Genomic DNA, 21165 nt, shown 5'->3' with positions numbered 1-21165 from the left:
ACAAAATATTAACAAGTTATAATTATAATTATCTTAAATATACTCAAAGTGTATCTTATTAGCATACTCCTTCTATAAAATAAGTGGATATATATATTAACAAATGCATATAGTTTTTGTCAATATATACCTACTTTTTTTCTTAAAAGTAGTGAGTTAACAAGGGTTCGTTTATTTAAATTTATTTGTTAAAAGTATTTTTTTAATAAAATAAGTATATTTTTTATTTTTTATTTAATTTTGTAAGTGTTTGTTTAAATTGTTTTTGTTAAATTAAGTTGCTTATTAAAAATCACTTTATAAAAACATTTTTTTAGAAACACTTTTAATTTTAATTAAACGGGTAAGTTAGTAAAGTATATCTATAAATTTCTTCAAATATATCTAAGGAATAACTTTTGAACTTACTCCTTCTAAGTAAATGTGAGTTAATATTTGTTTTAAAAAACTAATAACACTCCATGTTAGCTATTGGTTCTTTTTCGAGTGCTTAGAGTTTGTACATATAATAGCTCTCAAATTTTTTACAAGTTAGTTTTTTATATTAGGTTGTTTTTTAAAAAAATATTATTAAGTAATCATTTTCAAATTAGTTTTATATTATTTAAGTATTACTTATCATTTTATATTTTAATAAAATATTATTACTACTTTAAAAGTTATAAATAATTAGAGTTTATAATCAAATGATTTTATCAACATCAATGAGTCAAACTCTACAAAAACTATATATAAGATTGATAACTTAAATTTTGTAATACATAAAAAAAAAACAGCTTATCTTTTTATCAATATTTTCCTATAATAGGTTCTACTGTGTTGCCTTCAATCCTAGTGGACAAATACAAACATACTTTATATGTAAATCCTAGGAAAGCAAATTAGATATCAAGTTACACTAAAGGTTTATCATAATTTGTTTTTTAAGTTGTACCCTTTGTTACAACAAATATTTTTCTTCTTCATTTTTTCAACTTTTTGAAAGTTAATTATTTTTCAATGGTTGTTGGCTACTATTGTCCTAAAAGATAATTTAATGAGCTACATAATTTATTCAAATTGACTTGGTTTTTGGAATATGATTAATAAGAATTTTTGTAAGAAAGATATAATTAACACAAATACTAATTTTTATTATAAATTTAATTCATTAATTTTTTGGTGTAATATGAAATTGTTTATTATCATTTGTAATTTAGGGACTTTAAAAATAAGTTTAATATCTTCTATGTAAATATGTTCTTTGTTATATGTTTTTAAATTATTTTAGAAAATATATAAATATTTTGTATGAAATATTAATCTTATATATTTTATTGTTTTTGGCCCCAATCATTAAATCCTGAGTCCACCCTTAATTATACTCCATAATGTCCAATATTAAACTTCTAGATGGACATTTGTTGGCAACTTCATCATAATACTATTGGGGTGTCTTTCTATCCTAACACATTTTGTACATAAAGAAAATAATTCAAAGTAATTTTGTTTTTGTGTACCTAGAATATTCTCTACCCAAATCTCTAACTATATGACTACATGCTTAAAGAAAAAATAAACAGTCAATATTAGTTCATAATTTATTTTATATTAACATTTTAAAATTAATTTTAATTTTACATTTCAAAAAGTCAACTTTGATAATCAACTAAGGGTATAGATTTACTAGAAGAATGCTGAAAAGTAAAAATAAATTATTTAACACATTTTATTATTCGTTAAAATTTATTAAAATTATAAAATTAGGAAAAAATCATTAAATAAACATTAAAATCCATAAAAATTTATAATTTTCAATGAATTTTAATCAACAATAAAAATGTTTGAAATAATGTGCTAAAATATACTGTTAACATTTATCTTGAATAATAATATATATAAAATATCTTATTAATATTTATTTTTGCTGTCTATATTTATTATTTCTGTTTTTTTCTTATTACATTATATTTTTAGACTTCAATTATATTTATATTTTCTCTTTTTTTTAATCTCTAGGTACCAATTTTTTCCTATTAAATAGAATGATGAAGATCTATGTTATTCATCTATTAAGCATGTTCAACGCGTAAAAAAAAAAAACCAAAATCGGCAACTTTTTTTATTAACATTTTTCAAATAATTTTTAATTTTACATGTCAAAAAGCCAACTTTGGAAAAAACTCAAAATTGGCAACTTTTTTTATTAACATTTTTCAAATAATTTTTAATTTTACATGTCAAAAAGCCAACTTTGGGAATGAATCAACGGTATAATTGTATGTACAAAAAAAAAAAAATCAACGGTATAAAATATTGGAAAGAAGTGTGGCATATACCTTTAGTTAAAAAAAAAAAAAAAAGATATTGGGAAGAAGTTTGAATTTTAGGTCGCAAGCGGGTGAGAGTGTTAATCTCGTAACGGCTATCCGTGCCTAGATATATACTCTCAAGTAGCCGTTGGCAAAGCAACACGACACTTCATTTCATTCACCCCTCTTCAATTTTCAAACTCCCTTCAAAACCAAATACAAGGAAAACAAAACCACGCTTAAAGGAGGATCTCCTTTCCACCCTCTCTTTTTCTCAGATTCTCCGATCAAGTATGTTCTCACCTTAATTTCCCATGTTCCTGTCGAATACGATACCATTCTTAGGATCTGTTCTGTTTTAAACTTTTAAATTGTTATACCTTTGGTTTTTTTTTTAAAAAATTGTGGGGTTCATTTGATGTTCGCAGAGGTTGTAATTTTGTAAAAGTCGAAAATGATGCCATTGACGCCTGATCAGTCTAACAAGAAAGTTGGGTCGAGTATGTCGGCTTCTCCGTCGCCGTTCCTGACGCCTCGCCCGGAACGGCGCCGTCCCGATTCAAGGGGTTCCGATTGGGGCTCCAACCGTCAGGACAAGGATAAAGAGACCAACGTCCAAGTTTTGCTTCGATGCAGGTCCTTCTTCTTCTTCTTCTTCTTCTTTCAATTTCAGTCATGGTTTTAAATTGTGGCCCGCAACCACAATTGCGGTGGCAGCGTCAAGGTATTTTGACACTCCGCAATTGCATCACGATCGCAATTGCGGCCCTATTTTCCCGCAATTGTCCACAGTGTAAAAGTTTTCTGGCTCACACCAACGCGATCGCAACTGCAATTTAAAACCATTATTTTCACTCCGTGACCATGAGCTATGAGATAGATCCATCTTAATAGTTATTTTTATTATGAATAATATCAGGCCACTAAGCGATGATGAGCTCAGATCGAACGTTCCCAGGGTGGTGACATGTTATGAAAACAAAAGGGAAGTCTCAGTTATGCAGACTCTAGCTAACAAGCAAGTAGATAGAGTTTTCACCTTTGACAAGGTATGGTATAATTTACATTTACAAGTATTTAGATTGGCTAATATCTGGTTTAATTATTTATTTGGTTCCAATCTCCTCATAATCTTTACGTTTTAGTCCTTACACCTAAAAGACAGACTCGGTTTTAGTTTCTGTCATCCAAAATTGGGTAGAATAAAATTGATTAAAAAGTGTGTGTAGAGAGACTAAAATGAATTAAAAAGTGTATGTGTAGAAACTAAAACAAGTTAGTACGAGGATCAAATGAGTAATTAAATCTTAATATCTTGTAATAATCTTTTAGTTAACATTGTTTTTAATTTACATTTCTTAAGGTATTCGGACCTAAATCACAGCAAAGATCAATATACGAACAAGCCATTGCCCCAATTGTTAATGAAGTTCTAGATGGTTTCAATTGCACTGTTTTCGCATATGGCCAGACAGGGACTGGTAAAACTTATACAATGGAGGGTGGAATGAGAAATAAGGTATACACATTTTGCCTGCTGAGGCTGGTAAAACTTATATGTCTTTGGTTCACAGAAAGTGTCATTAAATGACATGGTTAGTTAATATACAGGGTGGTGATTTACCTGCTGAGGCTGGTGTCATTCCAAGAGCAGTGCGTCAAATATTTGATATTTTGGAAGCACAAAATGCTGATTATAGCATAAAAGTGACATTCCTTGAGCTTTATAACGAAGAGATAACTGATTTGTTGTCCCCCGAAGACAATTCTAGGCCTACAGACGAAAAACAAAAGAAACCTATAACCCTTATGGAAGATGGAAAGGGTAGTGTATTTGTGAGAGGCCTTGAAGAAGAATCAGTATACAGTTTGAATGAAATTTATACTCTGTTGGAACGAGGAGCATCAAAAAGGCGCACTGCAGAAACGTTGCTTAACAAGAGAAGCAGGTCCCTTTTCCTTTTATTGAAGTTGCAGAAGAAATTCATGTTTGTAGGAAGCTATTTTTTGCTTATTGAATGTTATTTTGGTGCAGTCGTTCGCATTCAGTCTTCACCATTACTGTGTATGTGAAAGAAACAGTGATTGGTGATGAGGAGTTAATTAAATGTGGCAAGCTCAATCTTGTTGATTTGGCAGGATCCGAAAATATATTGCGTTCAGGAGCACGTGAGGTAAAAGCAAAATCTCCACTTGACTCTATTTTTGGTGACTAATTGTGTTTGATAGTTTGTCATTTGGCCAGAAAAATATATTGTACTGCAATCAAATAGAAAATTATATATATCCTGTTAAACTAAATGGGTGGTTAAATGATGATTTGACCAGCAAAATAAACTGCATTGTAATGAAACAGCTGATAGCTGACTAGAGATATCATCTTACTTTGAATGTACAATTAATTACTTTAACTTTAAAATGATTATGACTTAGATTAATTATACTTGTAAGATTAGCAGTGGCTAGTTTTAGTTTTAGTTTTAAAATGATTATGACTTAGATTTTATGGCTTGTTTTTCTCCTGATTTTCCATGGTACTTTTTCTTTTGTGTGGATAACAATATGCAAAGACTATGACCTATTTTGGTGGACTTACATAAGTTGTTTTTCAACTGATTGTTCATGGTACCCATTTGTCTTTCTTTTTTGTGGATTTTTATTATATGAAGCCTGCCTGGGATCTATTTTTGGATTGACATTAAATTTGCACCCATGCTATTATATTATGCATGCATTTACAATCATGATATAATCAGTGAATCATTCCGAGTAATAAAATTGTAGGGGCGTGCTAGAGAAGCAGGGGAGATAAACAAGAGCTTACTCACCTTGGGACGTGTCATAAATGCGCTTGTGGAACATTCTCCTCATGTGCCTTACAGGTTCATGCTAACATCATGTTCAATTATCATTGTTTATTTAGAATTTGAAAGACATGCACCTTAAGATTCATGCCAATCGGTTGTGTTGTTTCAGAGACAGTAAGCTTACAAGGATTTTGCGAGACTCCTTAGGAGGGAAAACAAAGACATGCATAATTGCTACTATTTCCCCATCTGCTTATTGTATGGAAGAAACACTTAGTACACTAGACTATGCTAGTCGTGCAAAAAGCATAAAGAATAAGCCTGAGGTCAGTTACCATTGCTATAGTCCCTTACAAGTTAAAATTCTTCTAAAAGCAGTGTTTTTAGCTTTGTGATTTTTTTTAATAGGCAAACCAAAAGGTTTCAAAGGCTGTTTTGTTGAAGGACTTGTACATGGAAATTGATAGGATGAAAGAAGGTACATTTCACCAACCACTATTTTATTAAGTTTTGGAATGTAGAGAAGATTTTGTATCTCATCTTTGTCTAAGTGAATATTGAATGCAGATATTCAAGCAGCAAGGGAGAAGAATGGTGTCTATATTTCTCATGAAAGATTTGCCAAGGAAGAAGCTGAAAAGAAGGTCATATATTTGTTTTTATAGCCAAATAATGTAACAATAATACTATTGGGAAGTTTGCAAATTATCACATCATCTGGGGAAAACAAAAACCACTATTTCAAAATTTTCTGTTAGCAATATTCATATCACTGAGCATGCTTATGTATGTCTCAAGTCTTTTCCTCCTATTCTGCTATATCTTTCGTGATACTTGTTTCAATTTCCCTAGTCTAATGTTTCTTGCAACCTCTTCATTCAGTCAAGGAATGAGAAGATAGAGCAATTAGAGAATGACCTCAGTCTTAGTGAGAAGGTATTCCCAGTCATTTCTTTGTTTGTAATTTCTCTTATCGTGTATGATGGGAACTTTGTTGATAAATTATTTCTTCCCATCTATTTTGCAGCAAGTGGCCAGCTTCCGTGAACTCTATTTAACAGAGCAAGAACAGAAACTGGAATTAGAAAGTGAGCTTAAGGATTGCAAGGTGCATTGTCTAAGTAACTAGAACCTTTTCCTTCATAATTTATCCTTCAAAAATATTGTCTCTCAAATTAAATTCCTCTTTCAGGTGAATTTGGAAAAAACCAGCAACACCTTGCATGGCCTCCAAGAGAATTACAAGCTATTAGTTTCAACCTTGAAGGAGAAGGAACACACCATTTCCAAGCTACTGAAATCAGGTAAATTAATTGATGGTTTGTGCTGGCAGATTTATGCTGTTATTCAATTCACTGTAATTTGCTTTTATTTTGTGTAAATAGCTGGCAGATTTATGCTATTTTTATCCAATTCACTATGTGATTTTCTTTGCTTTGGTTTGTGTCTAAACAGAAAATGCCTTGATTGAGCGTGCAAAGGAAATGTGTACTGATCTGCAGAATGCATCGGATGATATTAATTTACTGTCCTCAAAGTTGGGTATGTTTCTTGTTCTAGTTTTAAAGAAATCTGCTTCATGAGACGTGAAAATGAATTTGTTTTCGAAACCGATATGTTTCTGAAAAGATCTATCAATAGAAAGTTAGAAAGTAGTAAGTATGAATATAATTACTGAAATTTCTTTGGCTGTTTTTTATTATTCCCTTTCCTGCATTAAATTGCAAGTTTTCAACAGTAAAATAGGGGGGGTATCAATTATTTTTCATCTGATGTATTATTATTATTCTTGCAGATCACAAAGAAAGACTGGAGGCAGAAAATCAAAAAACAATTTTGAATTTTGGGTCTCTCTTAAATGGGAGCTTAAAGGACTTGCACACAACCATTACGGGATGTGTTTCTCAACAACAGAAACAACTTAGAAGCATGGAAGACCATGTCAGCTCCTATCTTGCCAGTAAAAATGATGTAAGACAAAGGAAGAAATCTTGTTTCAGTTACAAGTTATGTTTGCCACACGTTTCCACCCATAACTGATTTTATGATAATCTTTTTTCAGGCTGCACAAACTCTAGAATCAAGGATCAACAAAATGACAGGAATTTACACTTCAGGGGTAGAGACCCTGAAGGAGCTAGCTAATACATTGCACATGAAAGCTTCATCTGATATGGAACAAATACAATCTAAAGTTTCATCGCAAACATTGGCTGTTGAAAATGTAACAAAGCAAGATATTTTAGTTGTTTCTTTGTTAATTTCACTGTAGGCATTGACTAAATTGTCATTATGTTGTGTGCCCCAACAGTTTCTTGCCACTGCTGTTCATGAAGCCAAGGATGTAATATGCAACATCCAGAATTCTATTGACGAGCAAAAGCAGCTGCTAGCATTCTCCCTTCAACAACAAGAAGAAGTACGTTTGATTTGTAAACTATTTTTTTGTTTTGTTTTTGCATAAGACTTAGAGCTATAGTTTAATCATGAAATTATAAACTTCGCGTATCAATGCAGGGATTTCAACAAAGTCTGACTTCAGCACGAGTAGTTTCAGAGGCAGCCGTAAACTTCTTTGATGACATTCATCTCCGTTCTTCTAGAGTCATGAAAATTCTTGAAGAAAGTCAAAATGAGAGGTTCCAGCAGTTAACTAACTTTGAGAAGAAGTTCAAGGTATGAAAATATTGAACTACTTATACCCTAATCTCTAAAGTCTGTTACTCTGAGATGAGGAGAAAATTAACTCATTTTATTCAATAATCAATCAGCCAATAAATAGACAAGATACATCTAAACTGCAAAGAAACTGCAAAGCTACAAACTAGGGAAAATAAGTGCAACAACCTCCTAAAACAACGTGCAGAGTGCTGCAACAACCTCCTAAAAACTTGGTAACTTGGTAAACTTAGTTAATATCTAAAACTAATCAAATAAAACAAATACATAACTGCCATCTAATTAATTTATTTCAACAGCCTCCCTTAAACTTAATGTTTCAAACATAAGTTTAATGAACTCAAATCTAAAACACATTCAAGTCCCTTACACGGCTTCTTCCATTGTGCATACTCCAAGCAAGGCTCTAAGTTTCTGGAATGATGCTAATTTGAGAGGCTTGGTGAACAAATCAGCTACTTGATCTTCACTTCTGCAGTGAATAAGCTCAACAATTTTCTCCTTTGTTAGTTCACGCAAGAAATAGTATCTCACGTCAATATGCTTGCTCCTTCCATGTAGCATTGGATTTTTTAAGAGTTTGATAGATGAGTTGTTGTCACAAAAGACTTGTGTAGCTTCTAATTGTTTGAACTGCAATTCCTCCAAAATTCTTCTTAGCCATATTGCCTGACAAGCGCAAGCAGTTGCAGCAACAAATTCAGCTTCTATGCTAGACGAAGTGACTATCGGTTGCTTCTTGGAGGACCATGTAATAGCACTTGTTCCAAACATGAATGCATAACCCGAAGTGCTTCTCCTATCATCTTGATCTCCTGCAAAATCACTATCAGTAAATCCCAACAAATTTGACTTTGTATCCTTCTTGTAAAACAGCCCGAAATCTCTTGTTCCTTGCAAGTAACGAAGGATTCTTTTGGCAGCCAACAAATGTTCTTCTGTTGGATACTCCATGTACCTGCTAACTAAGCTCACAGAATACATTATGTTTGGTCTTGTTGCAGTTAGATACATCAAACTGCCAACAATTTGTTTGAAAAATGTGTTGCCAACCTTTTTCCCTTCATGATCTTTGTGCAACTTGCAACCAAATGCTGTTGGGTGCATGTGGAATCTGTCCAAGATTTCTCCCACATATTTCTTTTGGGAAATAAAAATACCAGCATTTGATTGTACCACTTCTATGCCAAGAAAATAATGCATCATTCCAAGATCAGACATTTCAAACTCATTCATCATAGACTTCTTAAATTCTTTAAACATGGCATCACAATTTCCAGTAAAAATAAGGTCATCAACATATAAGCAAACGATGAGAATTTTCCCTTCATCCCTAGTTTTAATAAAAAGTGTATGCTCATAAGGGCATTTTGAAAAACCAGATTGAATGAAATAAGATTCAATTCGACTATACCAAGCCCGAGGGGCTTGTTTTAGTCCATAAAGGGTTTTCTTCAATTTGTAAACTTTTTCCTCAGTTCCAATCTTAACATAACCAGGGGGTTGATCAACATATACCTGTTCTTCCAAGTATCCTTGCAAGAATGCGGATTTGACATCGAGCTGGAAAATTTGCCATGATTGTTGTGCCGCCAACACAACCACCAATCTAATTGTGTCATGTCTTGCAACCGGGGAAAACACTTCTTTGTAATCAGTCTCATATTGTTGCTTGTATCCCTTAGCAACCAAACGAGCCTTGTACTTGTCAACTTCACCGTTCTCATTCAACTTTGTTTTGAAGACCCATTTCACACCAATTGTTTTTTGTCCTCTTGGAAGATCACACAGCTCCCATGTGTCATTTCTTTCAATAGCATCAATCTCATCGTTCATGGCTTTGCGCCATTTTTCTTCTTTGACAGCACTCTCAAAAGTTGTAGGATCGCAATCTGCAAACAAAGCAAAGTGAGTAATTGGATTTTGAATTCCAGTTACTTCTTCTAACATGGGAATGAGATTGAGCTGCTATAGGAGTTGAATTTGTGGAGTTTTCGGGCATGTAAGGTACTGATATTTGCTCGTGTTCAGTATCGTTGTCGTAAATGACTTGACTAGGCTGCTGCCTTTCCCATTCCCAAGTGTTTTCTTCATCAAAAACAACATCCCTGCTGATCACAATCTTCTTTGTTAATGCTTTTGAGACCTCACTTACACCAAGGAAGACACATTTTTCAGCCTTGTCATCCAGTTTCTTTCTTTTTACCAAGCGTTTTCTACATTTAAAAGCTTCAAAGCAAGTGTTGAAAATGAAGCAGGAAAGTCTATAACTCTTCGCACAGATCGAGGTGGTGAATATTGCTCCAAAGAATTTCAATTTTTTTGTGCAGAACATGGTATTCGAAGAGAGCTTACAACTGCATATACACCACAACAAACTGGTGTCTCAGAGAGAAAAAACAGGACCATTTTCAACATGGTGAGAAGGCTTGCTAGCAAGAGGAAATGTCCCAAAATCATTTTGGCCGGAAGCAGTAAATTGGAGCATTCATGTTTTGAATAGAAGTCCAACCTTTTCTGTTCAAAATATGACACCAGAAGAAGCTTGGAAAGGGAGGAGGCCAGCGGTAGATCATTTCAGAATCTTTGGATGCATAGCATATGCTCTGATACCACTATTACTCTGAGATGAGGAGAAAATTAACTCATTTTATTCAATAATCAATCAGCCAATAAATAGGTAAGATACATCTAAACTGCAAAGAAACTGCAATGTGCATAGTGCTGCAACAACGTGCAGAGTGCTGCAACAACCTCCTAAAAACTTGGTAAACTTAGTTAATATCTAAAACTAATCAAATAAAACAAATACATAACTGTCAGCTAATTAATTAATTTCAACAAAGTCAGCCTCATGATTGATTTTTTTCCTTTAACCTGAAACAGGAAGAGGTTGAGATAGAGGAGGGGCAGGCCTTAGAGAAAATTGCAGCAATTCTGGCAGCCTTGACATCAAAGAGAACTGCGATGGTCAGTCAAGTTCATTGTTCTGTTTCATTTCCTTGCTGGTGTTGTACATATTGTATCACTGACTTAAAAAAAAATATGTATTTTAGGTCTCAGGGGCATCAAGACATATGCAGGACACTAGCATGCAACAGTCTAAAAGATTGCGGCTAGAGATGCTCAACATGCAGGAAGTTTCAAAAGATGGTACTAAGGAAGTTAATGAGTATGTAGAGAATGTGAAAAGTCATTATGTGGAACAAATATTCTCAGCCAGTGATATTAAAGCTAACATGGAGAATTGCCTCTCGGAGTGGTGAGTTTTTGTTCTGTTCTTAAACTGCATATATCTTTCTAGGAATCTATGAAGAATCTATCACAAAATTATTTAATATTGATTTAAAATTGACTTTGCTTATATATTTTTATAATGATATGCAGCTTAAAGACAGTGGACAATTCTAGGAAGCAGTGGGAAAGTGCCAACTTGTCCCTCTGTAATCTCCAGAAGAACAATCTTACAGAGATACAATCCTTAGTGAAGTAAGTTTTGCTAGTTTGTCACACAGACTTGTTCTTAATGAATGAGCTATAGTGTTTTATACTTTTATTAATGTGTAACAGGGAAAACATCTTGACAAATCATACTCTGAATCAACAAATTGGGTCTGCGTCGTTATCTATGGATTCAGATTATGATGCCATAACACGCAACCTGCTGGAAGATGTTAATGGTAAGTAAATTTCTTGCATTATTCTCATTCGTTTTTGTCTCTCATTGGACTGAGTACAAATTGCATTTCCAGGTGCACTGAGGCTGGACCATGAGAATAAGTTGGCAATTGATTCCATGATTACAAGACGGTTGGAGCAACTTAACTCGTTACAAGATAAGCATGGTGAAGATGTATCAAATATCAATATTCAAGCAGAAAAAAGCCTGGTTAAAGATTACTTGGTACATATTTTCTTGTTAAAGAATTATTTCAAATATTACATTTTTTCTTTGTGAAATTTTTTGCATGGCTATTTTTTAGTTTTATTCTTGTGAATTAGACATAAGTTTTAAAGCTTGTTCTGCTTCTTCTTTTTTTTATGAAAAGGTTGACCAGAATGCAAGATCTCAGAAAAGAATTATACCAGTTCCCAGCCCAGCATCCATTGAGGATATGAGGACACTGATCACAGAAAATAATAAGTCCACAGAAAACCCATTGAAATTGATCCAAACAGAAAGCAAAATCCCACGTCTGGCTGCATCTCCAAATAGAACTCCTTTCGCGGACGTGAATTCAGTCAATTGACTATTACATCAGTTTGGGTATGAGTATGAAACTACACAAAGCTGCTCATCACTTGATGAGCAAACCTTACGTTTTCCTTCCTAGTGTAAAATAACTACTATATGAGTTTTCTACTTAATTGAGGAGTGTTTCTGCACGCAAAATCTGTTTTTGTTGTTTGTATTTCTCCATTTCTCTATAATCCTCAACGCACATGATTTTTCTTTCTCATCTTATATTTTAGAAAAATCTACTATTTAAATTTTCTAAGCACGCAAAAACTGTTTACAAGTTATCATCACAGTTTTACACTGCTGCCCGCAATAATTGCAGTAAAGATTTATCGTGTGCCGCGTCACATTATTTTTACTACTTTTCAAAATCTGCTGCTCCTCTTTCCCCCATGACTTGGTGTGAAGAAACTTCACTTCCGCATGCGTTCATAGTCTCTCTCTATCTGCCTTTTCAAGTCACAACCATTAAAAGCATGTTCCAACGTGATCCTTTATTCTAGAAATTTGTGCTGATTTTTATATATGCATGTGAACTATGAGGGAGTTGGGGATAATGTTTCAACTTTCAACACAGAGACACATAGGATCTCTCTGGCGGCTCAACTTAACTAGTTAACTAGAACACAAAGAAAAACATGTTTTTGTCACGCATTTTGATCAAATCCGTTTTCTTATACACCAAGTAAAACATTATTGTTATATTTCTTGGACACCAAATTGGTATCACCGCAGTCCGTGTTGAATGAAGACTTAAGATTCCTCACCCACGTAATATACATGCACTTTCACACACAACACACTTCAGATCCGAAGTAACTTCCCCTTTTCTTCATCAACTTTAAACTAAAAACTGTGTTGGAATATTCTGACTAAAAAAAATGGAAGCTTCATGGAACTGTTGTGTATATGATGGGTATATATCCTATTAGCTTTAGTGCTAACGGACCTTTCACTCGGTCGCTCAACCGTGCAGAAAGTGACCACGCGGCTGAAACTGTGAACTGGTATTTGGCGTGCCTGATTGTGGTCCATAAAAAACAAACAAGCACAGAATATATTTTTCTCCTCAAAATATCACAAAACTTAGTTGTACTTTTTTATTATTAAAATTTAATATATTTTATGTTCTTATATTTTAATTAAAACACATGTTTTAAAATAAAGCCACATTATTCTCAATAAATATTAAATTTTTATCCGCGTGAAGCTGCACAGAGGCATATATATACACTAAAATTGAATTTCAACATATTTTAAGCACAAGCAATGAACAAAAAATCTCAAAGGAAACAAAATTAAAAAAAATGCAAATATTTAAGCCAAATATATTTTTGTTCTCAAAATACTTTTAAGTTCTTATATTTCAACGAAAACACATGTTTTATAATTAAAACCAAATTAAATTCAATAAATATATTTTTTTATCCGAGTGAGACTGCTAGTATTAAATTAAAGTTTTATAAAGCTCAAAATTGATTTTTAAGATATTTTAGCCAGCAAATAGCTAAGGCAGGTAAATACCAAAGAAGACAACAAGAGGCTGCAAAATGAAATCAGCAATTACGCAAGCACCGAGGGTATCAACGTAAATTGCAAAAAAAAGTCAAAAAGTCAAAAAGTCAAAGTTATTATTGTAGTACAACAAGTACGATATAATAATATGTTATGGTGAGCAAAATAGACTTTCCTTGGGTAGGAAGTTAAACAAGAAGCAGTGTCCACTCTCCACGTTACGTACCTTTTTGACTTCCTCCACAAGTGCTTATAAATACATTGTGTTGGGTTGAAGTGTTCCTCACCAACCCATCTCATTCACAACACAAACACATTCAACAACATGGTAGCAATTCTCAAGAGACAGGGAGAAAACGAATCCGAAGAAACCATCATAGGCTTGGCAAAAAGTCTCATGCAACTCTCGCGTGTCCAACAACAAAGCAATAAGCCTCTTCTCAAAACCTTTTCTCCAACGGAGTTCGAGTGCAAAACCTGTAACCGCAAGTTTTCATCTTTTCAAGCTCTTGGTGGCCACAGGGCTAGCCACAAGAAGCCCAAGTTCGAAGCTGAAGAACTCAAAGAAGAAGCCAAGAAGACTAAACCCAAAATGCACGAGTGTTCAATTTGTGGCATGGAATTCTCTCTGGGCCAGGCACTGGGGGGTCACATGAGAAAACACAGAGGTGCCATTAGTGAGAACGACAATAATAATGAAGCGTTGTCTTCTATAAAGCAAGCAATTGCAAAAGCTCCGGTTTTGAAACGATCGAATAGCAAGAGGGTCATGTGCTTGGAGATGGACCTGAATTTGACGCCTTTGGAGAATGACTTGAAGTTGTTGTTCGGAAACAAGGCTCCTAGAGTCGATCTTTCTTTGTAGAGGATTAATTGATTATTCCTGTATCTTTCGATTCATTATTTGTGTAAAAATTTAGTGTTATTTGACTTCTTAATTTCAGTTCTTCGTGTAGGACGATTTATTTTGAAATTGATTTCGCTGTATAGTTTGATTGATTAATTAATTAGGAATATTGATGGTTGATCGGAGTTTCGTATTTCTAACTTCTAATGAAACCTGAGAAGAAAAGTGAAAGATAAACTATAGCGTTACTTTTCGTGTTTTGTTTTTGTTATTATTGAACGCGTACGCAAATTTCGGGTAATAACGTGTAGATCATTGCGTAAGCAATTCTATGACGTTTCATCCCAGCCTCGCGTAAAGTAATCCCAGATTCCTCCTTTTTTTTTAAGTGTAAATACTGATTTTTATTCAATCAAAAAAGAATCAGATACATTTTTGGAGATTTAGAACTTAATTTCTCCTTATTACTACCCCAGTTTTAGTGATTTAGAACTTTTCTTAAAATATAAAAATTGTTTATTTCTCCCGGAGATATACAGTACTTTTTTATTCACCTCCAAAAATTGATTTTAAGTTGATATAATTTTAGGTAATTTTGGTGTAGTGAAACATTTTGGAGTACGTCTTTACTTCAAAATCAATTTTAATTAAAATCAAATATATTCAAACTAAAAATATCTCATGTAATTCAACAGTACTATTATGTCGGTTCACTGAAAGTACTATATATATAAAATAAACCACACTTTCTGTTACGGGGCTATTGTGAGATAGTACTGCTCATTCTTCACTGGTTTGGAGTGGTTTGGACTGAAAATCAATGTTTATGATGATTTTAAGAGTATTAGAAATAAAAATAAAATTAAAATATTGCCACATTAAATTTCAAATTCAAAACATTAAAATACAAGATTAATTAATTTAATTACAAATTCTCTAAAACATATTCAAATCCAATAATAATATGGAGATTGACTTGAAATATAATGTGATGATTTATCCACCAATCTATCATCCTTTTCTGTTTATAACCGCGAACCTCTATCATCCAAACTTCCAGTTTCAACCAATTCTCAAAACCAAAAGAATATCTTGGGAAGTAAACCAATGCTAGTCATGGAAAATTCAAGTGAAGATTCATCAAAATCTCATGGAAACAGGTGATATAGGGCATGAAAATCGTTTAGGCCATCCATTACGCGATTTCACAATCTCTGCTTTGTCTTCCTGTTCACTCTTGATTCCACCAACGCTTCTCTCGTCACCATTTCCAAGAGGTCCAACAAGACTCGCGATTGGATCGTCGCCATCAAAGCCCTCTTGCTTGTTCACAGGCTTTTGCTCGACGCCCACCCTGCCTTCCAGGACGAGATCATGCACTCCACGCACCTCGGCACCTCGAGGATTCTCAACATGTCTAACTTGAGAGACAACATGCCTTCCAACTCATCGAATCAAGTGGGTTTCGTTAAGGTTTACTCGTTGTATCTCGATGTGAAGGTTGATTTTGTGGCTTATAGGAGAAAATTAAGCGACGGTGTTGTTGAATCTGTGGAGTTTAGGGATAAGTTTGGTTCTGCTGAGAGAGGGAGGAATGAGGTTACTCTTGTGAGGGAAATGGGAGCTGAGAGAGTTTTGAAGAGGTTGAACTGTTTGCTGCGGATGCTTGATCGTGTCTTGGGTTGTAGGCCCAGTGGTGCTACCAAGAACAATAGCTTGGTGCTGGTTGCGCTTTACCAGGTTGTGAGGGATAGTTTTAAGCTTTATGCAGAGGTGTGTGATGTTTTAGGTGTGTTGTTGGATCGGTTTTCACCGAGATGGAGTATGAGCATTGTGTTGTTGGATCGGTGTGTGAAGGCTTTTTTCAATTCAGTCCAAAGACTTGTCGCATGAATTTGCTTACATAGATAAAGATTTGCCACATAAACATATGACTAACAGTGGAAATTGGATTTTAATGATAGAGACTTAGTTGCATAACGAATGTAAAACTAAAAAAATAAAGACTAATTTGTAAAATGGATAAAAGTCAAAAACCAAAATACCTATTCACTCAATTTGAAAGATAAAAAAGAAAAAGAATATGTAATCAATTTTTGTTTATTTAATTAAGCACAGTGAGCAGACGTATTAAGTATTGTTCTAATGGAACCCTCTTGAGCTTACCAAAAAAGAATCATCAATCCATCATGAATCCATTTAGTTCCAAAATGTCAACGCAGCACCAGCACATACGTCTTGAACAGAGACCAAAGTTATTCATTCAAGCATGGTATGGAACAGAACACCATTGCTAAATTATGTACTTAATTCCTTAGCTTGTTCCCAAGTTACGTGCTCTTTTCTTCGAATTGCATCCATGCTTTCCACAATTTTAAAACCATAGGCCCCGCAAGAATATTTCGTACCCATTAATTAATTCGAAGTTTCAAGGAACATAGATCAGTAGCCACGTGTTCACTTTTATGGTAACCCATTACTTCTCACGTTTACTTCACTTGTTGTGTCCACCACGTCTACCCAAAATCCTATCTCCATCAAAGCAATCCACAAAAGAAAAAAAGAAAAAGATAATCAAAGTCAAAGTCCTCGAGTCTTCTCTCTCTCTATATATATATACCAATTCCCACGCTCTCGGATCTCATCTCACACAACACATTACACATTACACAGTTCACAATCCCAACACCACCCATTTGGGAGAATCAGAATCTAACGAGTCAATACTCAATGGCCATGAAGAGACATAGAGAGAATGAAGGAACAACATTAGAAAGCTGGGGCATGCAAAATTGTTCAATTTCAATCACACCCGACACAACAAGTGTTTCAAGTTCCACCACTTCCCCTGAAGAAGTATTTGAGTGCAAAACGTGCAACCGCAAGTTCAACTCTTTTCAAGCACTGGGTGGCCACAGGGCTAGTCACAACAAGAGGGTGGAGATGGAAGGTGAAGAACAACAACTCAAACTCAAAAACAAGGGCAAAATCTATGGGTTGGGAAAACAAAGTGAGCCCAAAATTCATAATTGCTTCATTTGTGGTCAGGGTTTTTCTCTGGGCCAGGCCTTGGGAGGACACATGAGAAGACACAGAGATGCAACCAACGATGTTTTCTCGTCCATAAACCAGGTTGTTGCTAAAGTTTCAGTTCTCAAGAGATCGTGTAATGGCAAGGTTTTCTGCTTGGACCTCAACTTAAGTCCTCTCGAGAATGACTTGAAGTTATTGCTGTTCGGGAAAGTGTCACCCAAAGTTAATCCTTCTTCCTTCTGATCATTTTTTGTTTTGTTCTTTCCTTTGACACAATTAATCATTCTTTGAATTATTTTATTATGCAAATGGTGGATTCTTTTTTTTGCTTAGTTTGTCCTGTTAGCGTTTTTATTTTGGTTCCTGGGAGTTCAATTCGTCGTCAGTTGAATATACGAGTGAGTTAACCAGAGCTAATTAGTAAATCGAGTTGCATTAGTCAATTCAGTGTCATTGTAATGTAATGTGTGTCTGTGATTAACATTGTGTTTGATAAAAAATGAATGAAAATGTAAGAAATAAAAAAGAGAAGATAATGAAAAGTGAGATGGTTTAGTATAAATGTATAAATGAAAGAAAGTTGAAAACTGATCAAATATTTAAATTAAAGTGATTAAATAAATAAAAAAAATTAAAAATAAATCTTTATGACATTTCAATTTTATCTTTCATTCTAAATTTAGACAGCTTTCTCGGTTACACATAATTTTAAGTGTCCTTAGAGATATTCTATGACTAATACTGTGTTTGATAAAAATAAATGAAAATGAGTGAAAGTGTAAAGAATAAAAAGAGAAGAAAAAGAGTTGAAAGTGAGATTATTTAATATAAATCAAAGAGAGTTAAAAATGATAAAATATTTAAATTAAAGTGATTAATTAAATGGATAATAAAAAATTAAACATTTATTAAATTCCAATTTTATTTATATTCTAATTTTTTTTATCAAATTATTTAAATTTATTACATCATCACTTAATTGTTTATGTGACACTCTATTAACATCTTATGTTATTACATATTACTTAATTGATTATATGATATTTTGTGAATATGTGATGTTAATATTTAATGAACTTTGATTGACAGTATAGTAGATAATAAAAAAATATAAAAATTCAAATAGTAAAATAAAATAATAAGTAAAATTCAGATAATAAAATTAGAATGAATTATATTATAGGTAAAAAGGATACATTTAATAATTTTTTTACTGCAATTTAAACATTTTCTTTATAAGTATGCGTATATTTTTTTTTTATCGATGTCATTCCAAGTTACAGAGAAGGACCACTTGCTTCTTTGACTGTCTAGCTCGCAATTTTGTGAGTCTTATAATTTTATATAAATTTAATATTTTAAATAAAAAAATACATTTTAATGTTAAAATTATTAAAATGAATACTTAAATTAATTACATTCTTGACAAAGTTGTTTTTTTTAACCCTATCCTAGTCGAGGTCTGAGTGTGAACAACTAATATTTTAAGATATCAAGATTCATTTAAAAAATTAATTTCTGAACATTAGATCATATTTTCAACCGCAACTTAAAGACACAAAATTATCTACTAATTAATCGTGTAACACCATCTTCGTCTTATAAGAAAGTCATTTAATGCTAAAAAAGAAAACAATTTCTCATTATCTGATATAAAAAAAGATAAATGTAACTTACTTTTGTCCAGTTAAAAATACCAAGGTCAATGAGGCAGTCCAACAACCGTAAATAGTCCTACTTTCCATGTTCCCATAGATTTGAAGCATTCGTTAATGATTATTATTAAACAAAAATAGCCTCCAACAATTGGTTCATTTGTTTAAATCAGTCAAATTCCTTGACTTTGTCTCAAACAGCCTATAAATACCAATCCCATGCCCTAATCATTCACATCTCAATTTCAATATCTTCTTTGAGCTTTTCACTTTCTTAATTAATTAGGTTTCATACTAATTCTCCCAAAGTGCGAGGTCATGAAGAGACAGAGAGATGGAGTAGAGAGCATAGATTTAGTAAATTGTCTAATGTTGCTCTCTCATCACAGAGAAATCAAACCCCAAAAACTTCTGGGCCCTGAAGAATTTGAGTGTATGACATGCAACCGGAAGTTCACTTCGTTTCAGGCCCTCGGAGGCCATAGGGCAAGCCACAAAAAGCCCAAATTACACGTAAAAGAACAGGGCAAAATTCTGATGTTGGGGAATAAGCCCAAAAAACACGAATGCACCATTTGTGGTAGGGAATTCACTTTGGGCCAGGCACTTGGAGGACACATGAAAAAACACAGAATTGCCGTTGACCAAGGGTTTTCTTTGATAAACGAGGTTGTTGTAAAAGTACCGTTTCTTAAAAGGTCTAATAGTAAGAGGGTTTTGTTCTTGGACTTGAACTTGAACTTGACTCCTCTGCAGAATGACTTGAAGTTATTATTTGGAGAAAAGGCACCCAAAGTTGATTCCTTCGTTTGATCAATTGTTCACTTGATTAATCTTCATCTTTTGTTTTTCTAACACATGTATTCTTTCATTTCTTTGATGTAAATGTTTTTTTTTTCCTTTACGATAAAGTGATTGTTTAATATATTCTTAAAGAGACGACGGGGGAGTTAAGATGATTACTAAGTAGCATTTATGGAATAGCGTAAGAGATGTGTGTAAACTTTTATTTTCGCGATAACTTTTCCTATGAATGCAGAAGCTACAAGAGAGCTCTTCTAATTTAACATGGATAATCATGTCACAAGATTGAAATCAAATATGTCGAATATGCATGAAGTCATAAGTTAAAATCTCGATACGACTATTATAAAAATAAAAATAAAAAAGTCCCAATTGTAGAGTCAATAGTAATCACAATGTGAAGAAAAATATTTCTTAATGATGGAAGAACCTTTCACATTAATCAACTTTTCGAATATATGGTTGACCTTTTTGTTATTTTTCCTATTTACTATTCCCAGTGTGTTGATGGTTAACATAAAATGAATTAATAGCTAGAAGAACAAAAATGTTTTGATTACTAAATCAGGCAAATGAATGGAAGGGGGGAAAAAGACCATCATCAAGCTTATACACCGATCAAGACTTCTGCACCCCAAATTTGAATATCACGATACAATTGTAATTATTTTCGTTTTTTTATAAGCAAAATATATTACTTAGAAGTTAGAACACAAAGATCTCAAAGTCATATGCATAAAGACATTCTCATTAGGAGTCATAAAGTTAATTTATGGGTTCGAATTTTTATTAGTAACAAACTAATAATTAATATTTTTATCAATAAATAAATAAAGACATTCATTAATTTATTGATTTGATTTCTCCCACTAACAAAAAAAAAACTCACAACTAATAATTTTGTTTTCTTGGGTTTGATTTGGTCCCTCATTGTTTCAATTTTCTTGCTAATTCAATATATTTTCAAGTTTGTTGGGTATAAGGTGGGCACGGGTTGAGGTGTCAACATGTAATGATCCTATATCCAATTAGTAGAAAAATAAATAGAAAAAATATAATTAATTTTAGTAAAGGATACAAGGAGTAAACTTAAAAAATTTGAAAATAAATAATTAAAAATAGAGTTAAATGATGATGTAAAATAATTTTAAACCATCCTTCAATCACAAATCATCATTGATATGATTTTTAAAATAATTATTATAAAAATCAATAACTTTATCATACATAATAAATTATGATTGAATCACAATGTAAAACTTTTTATAATAATAATCTATAATTTTTTTCTCTA

At 33.0% G+C, this 21165-nt stretch overlaps 5 protein-coding genes across 5 annotated transcripts; all 5 read left to right on the top strand.

Annotated features, from left to right (window-relative positions):
* The first annotated feature begins 2278 nt into the window (after positions 1–2278).
* Positions 2279–12170, top strand: LOC100796881 (kinesin-like protein KIN-5B). Its single transcript, XM_003536914.5, has 24 exons — positions 2279–2582; positions 2720–2927; positions 3211–3340; positions 3655–3810; positions 3903–4240; positions 4327–4465; positions 5076–5173; positions 5268–5424; positions 5507–5576; positions 5666–5742; positions 5981–6034; positions 6126–6206; positions 6291–6402; positions 6554–6640; positions 6894–7069; positions 7161–7322; positions 7410–7517; positions 7616–7774; positions 10664–10747; positions 10834–11039; positions 11165–11266; positions 11348–11457; positions 11530–11681; positions 11827–12170. The coding sequence occupies exons 2-24, from the start codon at positions 2746–2748 to the stop codon at positions 12025–12027; spliced, it is 3141 nt and encodes a 1046-aa protein (XP_003536962.1). The 5' UTR covers positions 2279–2582; positions 2720–2745; the 3' UTR covers positions 12028–12170.
* Positions 12171–13800: 1630 nt separating this feature from the next.
* On the top strand, positions 13801–14557 carry LOC100778467 (zinc finger protein ZAT11). Its single transcript, XM_003537155.5, has one exon. The coding sequence runs from the start codon at positions 13858–13860 to the stop codon at positions 14395–14397; it is 540 nt and encodes a 179-aa protein (XP_003537203.1). The 5' UTR covers positions 13801–13857; the 3' UTR covers positions 14398–14557.
* Positions 14558–15495: 938 nt separating this feature from the next.
* Positions 15496–16272, top strand: LOC106794714 (putative clathrin assembly protein At2g25430). The gene is made up of 2 exons (XM_014762591.1): positions 15496–15539; positions 15567–16272. Exons 1-2 carry the CDS (start codon positions 15496–15498, stop codon positions 16270–16272), a joined length of 750 nt encoding a protein of 249 aa, XP_014618077.1.
* A 648-nt stretch (positions 16273–16920) lies between these two features.
* LOC100796348 (zinc finger protein ZAT18) lies at positions 16921–18204 on the top strand. The gene has a single exon (XM_003536913.4). It carries the CDS (start codon positions 17110–17112, stop codon positions 17653–17655), a length of 546 nt encoding a protein of 181 aa, XP_003536961.1. The 5' UTR covers positions 16921–17109; the 3' UTR covers positions 17656–18204.
* A 1115-nt stretch (positions 18205–19319) lies between these two features.
* On the top strand, positions 19320–20039 carry LOC100795828 (zinc finger protein ZAT11). Its single transcript, XM_003536912.4, has one exon. The coding sequence runs from the start codon at positions 19386–19388 to the stop codon at positions 19878–19880; it is 495 nt and encodes a 164-aa protein (XP_003536960.1). The 5' UTR covers positions 19320–19385; the 3' UTR covers positions 19881–20039.
* The last annotated feature ends 1126 nt before the right edge of the window (positions 20040–21165 follow it).

This window comes from Glycine max, chromosome 10, assembly GCF_000004515.6.
Source record: "Glycine max cultivar Williams 82 chromosome 10, Glycine_max_v4.0, whole genome shotgun sequence".
Classification (NCBI taxonomy): domain Eukaryota; kingdom Viridiplantae; phylum Streptophyta; class Magnoliopsida; order Fabales; family Fabaceae; genus Glycine; species Glycine max.
This window is presented reverse-complemented; position numbering and strand designations above follow the sequence as displayed.